Source organism: Micropterus dolomieu, linkage group LG18, assembly GCF_021292245.1.
Source record: "Micropterus dolomieu isolate WLL.071019.BEF.003 ecotype Adirondacks linkage group LG18, ASM2129224v1, whole genome shotgun sequence".
In the NCBI taxonomy this organism is placed as follows: domain Eukaryota; kingdom Metazoa; phylum Chordata; class Actinopteri; order Centrarchiformes; family Centrarchidae; genus Micropterus; species Micropterus dolomieu.
The window spans coordinates 36463389-36469301 of record NC_060167.1 but is presented as its reverse complement, the minus strand read 5'-3'; the positions used below and the strand labels follow the sequence as shown (position 1 = coordinate 36469301).

Genomic DNA, 5913 nt, shown 5'->3' with positions numbered 1-5913 from the left:
GGGTGACGCGCTCTGCGGCTGACAAATAGCTCCGACCTCAGCACACAGCGAGTGGGCATGAACACGGCCGGGTCCCGGAGTTTTTGGTCAAAGGTTTGCTCTCGGTTCCAGATTTCTCCTCTAAAAACAACCAAATCTGTTCACAAGTAACGCGTAAAACCCGCAGAGGACGCACAGACGCGCTGAGAAGTCTGCTGCCGGTACTTTCCCTTCATCCACAACCTGAGGATAACTTCTACAGTCTTGATCTCCGGACTATAGAGGCACTACAGAGGGAATATGACAGCTGGCTTGGGCCACTGAAGGAGTGATAATCGGTGTACGCGCTTGGTGTCTGTCAAGGTGACCGCACAGCCAGATTATGCAGCATCCTTTGGACATGGGTGCGCATTACTATCCTCCGGAGCTTCATCCCGACCACCGAACTCATCGCTACAGGAGTTTCATGATAGAGGAGATCCTGACTGATCACCCGGAGCGCAAAGCTTCGGCTCCGGCCGGGGAGCTCCTTAAATTCGGGGTACACGCTCTCCTGTCCTCCCGGCCTTTCCATAACCAGCTGGGTAAGAGAGGCGGCTGTGTAAAGATGTGTTTACATTACATGAACTGAGTCGATGTGAGCGGTTTCATGCTGGGGAAAAATAGGTTATAGGAACTGGAAATAATAATTATTTAATGATTTAGAGTATTTAATGACAGCATACATTTCAATTGGGATTGTTTTTAATTAAATATTACAGTGAATGTGTGTATTTTACTCGTGATAAAAAATGTCTTTCGAGGAAAGATAATTTAACACTTGTCACATGTGGGATTGTTTTTTTGAATCTAGTGACAGTAAATGACTTGTAATAACTAAGAAATTGTCAGAACATTACCGAGGAAACAACTGGGATAAATTAAATTGTACTGTAAGCTAGTGCATTAAGAAAATCACCTAACGGCTAAAAGCAATCTTAAATATACAAACACAATAGGCCCCTGTGTGTCAGCTGCTCAGTGAAAATAGGATTCAGTGTCGGTGCTTCCCAAGCGCTCCTCGAAGAAAAAGAAAAATTTCTACATGTTTAGGAGTTGTTACAATATAATCATATTGAAGTGAAAAAAAAAATGTAATAGCCTAGTTTATGAGGCCAAAGTTTGTTTATTTCTTGAAAATGGAGCCCACTGCGCGGCCGTTTTCTATCATATGGAAAAATCACAGAATTGAAACACCCGCTGAAATGAATGCTTTATCTGATTCTAAAATATAATTTCAGACGTTTAGGCTACATGTAGATTATGCCAACTTTTAACATGATTTCCAATGTGTGTGAAAATGAAAGTCTGTACTTCACATGCTTTGAATTGTTTAATAATGTCTCAAATCAAATCACACCTCCAACCCTAGAATTAAAGACGCAATCGTAAATCTGAATTTGAACATGTAGCCTAATATTAGGCCTACTATATAGATACATATATAATAACTAATAGGCTAATAATAATAATTATAAGATAATATCCTTACGGTTGATAAGACCCTATTGTTGTTGGTTTTGGCATTAGGCCACTGTGTTTATGTTTAGCCAATATTCTTATTTATCTATTATAAATGCGTTAGTTTGCAGCTGCGGGATTATGGATCCCCATGTAACAGGGCACTGAACTTTGACCCCAGAAATTTGTAGGCTATTGGTAGATATAATTTCACCAGGCGACTGTAGGGACAAGCACATCTCGGGTCAAACATGGAGTGTTAGTGAAATCAAAATAGGCTGCATGTCATTTGCAGGGACCCAACTGCCTGAGGTGTCTCGGTCCTAAAATAAGAGTCGTTTCTAAAACCAACCCCCGTGTGTGTGTGTGTGTGTGTGTGTGTCTTTGTTCCCTCTCGGTCCGTTTAGTGCTAAAAGCCGACCAGACGAGCCTCCTCAAGTTCCCTCTGTCCCCGTTGTCCTGCTCGCTGGGCTCCCCGCTCGGCTCCCCGCTGCTGTCCGCGGCCCAGGGCCTGCAGGTCGGCGCGGCGTCTCACCACCTGCCGCTGGACCTCCACCTCCGCGGGAAGCTGGAGCACGGAGCCGACGGAGGCAGCAAGACCAAGAAGGGCCGCCGAAGCCGCACCGTGTTCACCGAGCTGCAGCTCATGGGTCTGGAGAAACGCTTCGAGAAGCAGAAGTATCTCTCTACGCCTGACAGGTGGGTTATAGTCACACCGCGCTCACAGAAAGAAAACTCGGTTGTACTTTCTATACATTTTATTTCCTAAATAAATAGCCAATGATAATTCCAGGTCTTCTTCGGACGGCTAGTTATAAAGCAGGCAACTTTGTGGCGGTTTAACAGCGATCATAGTCACTATAGTCGCCTAAAAATGCCTATGTTGAGTCTAACATCAACAGCTGTGAAATCATCCACCATTTGTTAGGTTTTATCAGTAGAATGTAAAGAGAGGACAAAAAAATACAGAGGACATGACCTCAGTGTTTTTAATTAATGAAGGGAATTTTTTTCAGAGGGTTAGGCCTATATGGGAATTATAGGCTAATACAAAATGAAATTGTTGCAACTAGTATTTAGTAGCTGCAAAAGTCTAACAGCGTCCTCTATAAGTTAATTGGGCTACTTATATATTTATTAGGCCTACTTGAATGTGACAATTTATTACCTGAATTATTAGCAACTGACAAGATTTGATCAATTACAGAAAACGTGTTGGCAAAACCTTGGAGTGGTTTGCTCTTTAATTTTAAATGTTTGATCTTCTTCATGTATTTGTTCCTCACAGAATAGATCTGGCTGAGTCTTTGGGTCTCAGTCAGCTGCAAGTGAAAACATGGTACCAGAACAGAAGGATGAAATGGAAGAAAATTGTAAGTTATTTGTCATTATAATGATGATGATTACCAAGATGATGATGATGATGATGATGATGATATGGTAGAGGCCATTTTATTTGAGTTTAGGCCTACAGCAACAGTACTAACAGCAAGAACAAAGAATGGGAAATAGTTTTGCGTTACTAGTATTTCAACAGATGTTAGTTAGTTCAGTGAAATGGATTAGCTTCCGACTGAAACGTATACGCCACCCTGCATAAGGGCCAAATTAGATGATGAGTGAGAGTAAAGGCCTGTGTTACTCAGCTTCCTATTGTTATTTGCAGGAATAGCCCACCTATTTAGGATGTTATACGACTTTTGTTATATCTTTAAAAGTGGTTAATGTAAATGGTAAAATGATGGAGGAGTAATATATGTATTAAAATATGAAAAGATTAATTAATTGTCTGAAACCACATTTTCTGTCTGTGTGGTTGTGAGGAGCGGTAATGGTCACTGACCAGAGGTCATACAGGTCAGCGTTCTTTTGATTTAAATTGAACTTAACTTAACTTGGGATTGGCTCCAGACAGACACAGGATGTTCACAGGATTAGCGATTGACGATGAGTGAGTGAACTTAAGCCAGATTTTTCTGCTTATGTTCAACCTGCAGGTGTTGCAGGGAGGAGGCCTGGAGTCACCGACTAAACCAAAAGGCCGCCCAAAGAAGAACTCCATCCCCAGCAGCGAGCAGCTCTCTGAACAAGAACGATCTTCTGCTGACGCTGACCACCAGTCCGAGGGCTCGAGCTCCCACTTAGAGAGCACTCAGGAGGAATGACCCGCAGACACTGACTCTATATGCAGAGCCTCTTGGACAGTTAGTGTGTATGTTTTGAATGGGGCCAGGTTCAAAAACGGCATGAAGAGGATGTGCTGATGCTTCTGAAGCGGGACCTGCTTGTGCAATCTCCAAAGATTTGCAGGCCCTGCAGAAACCTAAATTGTACGCCGACATCCTCCAAAAACCCATGTGTTTTTGTTGTAGCCTTACCATGCATTCCCTCATGATGAACTTGCTGCTGCTGAGGAGGGAACTCAAACCTTTGCAGTAGGTCTACCTTTATATTCTACGGATCCACTCTCACTCATCTGTTTTGCATTCCTTTTGTGTAACTATGCTATGTTTAATTATTAAATATATTTTCACTAATACTGTTTTCCATTTATTATAAAGGACAGGCTCATGATAAGCTTTTAATCCAGTGTGTGTACAGTAGTTGGTACAGTACGAGTGCATATGATGAGGATAAAGGTTGATGATGATTAATCATACACAGTCATGTTCACACGGCTCAGAGCCTAATATGGTAACATCTTCACAACAAGAGAATGTCTCATTGATTCCTGACATGTTGTGCTGGGTATTAAATCATATGCCACACGCTAAAGATAACAGTGTGTGAAAGAGAAATTCTTAACTCAGCCAGGCTTATTCTATGTTGCCATTTTTGTGTAAAAGCAAGAATTTCAGGCCAGCAATCAAACAAAACTTTGGAAGTGGAATGTCCTGGTTTAATGTTATCGTAAGTTGGTTTAGCAGGAGACATGCGGTTCTTGTTAAGATGTGGATTCACACATGCATTGGTACTACTGTTCATTATGCTGAAAGAAAGGAAGCAATCCTGAGTTGTCCAGAGAAAAGAAACCTTTTTCTTTTTTTCTTTACCCTTAATTATTCTAAAAAAAAGAAAAAAACAAAAACATTATATTTTCTGCTGCATGGTGAAGAAAACACATGGGCATTTAGTGAGGCCTGGTGATATTAGACTTATTTGCTTTACATTTTTAGGATTTAGCCAAATGCAAGTAGGCCAGTGTTTATTTGTAATTTAAACTGTTTTCGTTTTTTAATTGATTTAAAAGGCCCATTCCATGTTATGTTCACATTATTATATAAGCAAACAGCTGGAGAAGAACAGATAGAATCAGTGTTACATTTTTTGTGCAGTGACTCCTTTTTTATTGAATGCGGTTTTTAAACCAAAGGGTCCAATGAGTTACACTGGACAAAGATTCGAGTAGGTTTTCTGGTTTGTTTTGATTTTGACGAGTTGAATATGCCTTGACTTTAGATGGGAGAACAACAGAATAAGCGTAAAGGGGCTGAGGAGTTCAGACTCAGTAAAAACGCCGAATAACACATAGGCCTAAACATTCTGCTGCAGCTTCGTCGAATAATTGTCCGATGTGAGGGACGCCCCAACTTTCTGTGCACGCGGTGTTCATTAACATTGAGCCCAGAGTTGCAGAATGCTTTGGTCTAATTGATGTTCCTGAAACATTACTTGTGCATCCGTTTGCTGTGTGCACTTTTTGGCTCTCATCTCGCTCAAGTCTTTGAGCTGCAGCTTTCACATCACTTCAATATCTGACACATAAATTTAACAATTTATTTAACAATAGGCTATAGTTTTTCAACGAAAATTGAAGTGGAGCCCCTGATGTTATGTTCTTGGCTAAACTTTTTAATCAGCCGGTTTGTCCTTTATTGGGGCAAATGTAGAATTACACCGGGTTTATTTGAATTGCAGGTGTGGGGGGGGGGGGGGGGGGGGGGGGGGGGGGGGGGGGGGGGGGGGGGGCATTTTTGCTTGTGTGTGAAGAGAAATAAGCCTATACGTCAAAACGTCTTCTCGGTCTTCACGTTCCAGTCTGCGCTGAAAGTGTGCGGGCCGAAGGTTTAACAGAGACCCAGTGAGCTTTATGAGACGCTGATCAATGGGGATATCTTTCTTCTTAAAACATTATAGGCTACTGAAAAATGCAACATCCAACTATGCAAATAGGTATTTGTATGTATGTGTGTGTGTGTGTGTGTGTGTGTGTGTGTGTGTGTGTGTGTGTGTGTTTGTGTGTGTGTGGCCGGCCTTCACGTCAGTGGAGGATTTGGTTTCAAGCTCAAAATGCGGAAAAGTGATTATAATTTTTTTCATGCTGTAGCCTATAGGCCTATTGTATTATCACATGCTGCTGCTGTTATGGTTGTAAACTTCTGTATTATAGGCCTGTTTTATTTTGTTCTGAAATATTTAAATTGTAACCTACGC

General features: G+C 41.5%; 1 protein-coding gene across 1 annotated transcript; it reads left to right on the top strand.

The window, feature by feature from the left end:
- Positions 1-310: 310 nt before the first annotated feature.
- barx1 (BARX homeobox 1) lies at positions 311-3931 on the top strand. The gene is made up of 4 exons (XM_046075221.1): positions 311-563; positions 1887-2178; positions 2768-2852; positions 3477-3931. The coding sequence occupies exons 1-4, from the start codon at positions 362-364 to the stop codon at positions 3642-3644; spliced, it is 747 nt and encodes a 248-aa protein (XP_045931177.1). The 5' UTR covers positions 311-361; the 3' UTR covers positions 3645-3931.
- Positions 3932-5913: the final 1982 nt, after the last annotated feature.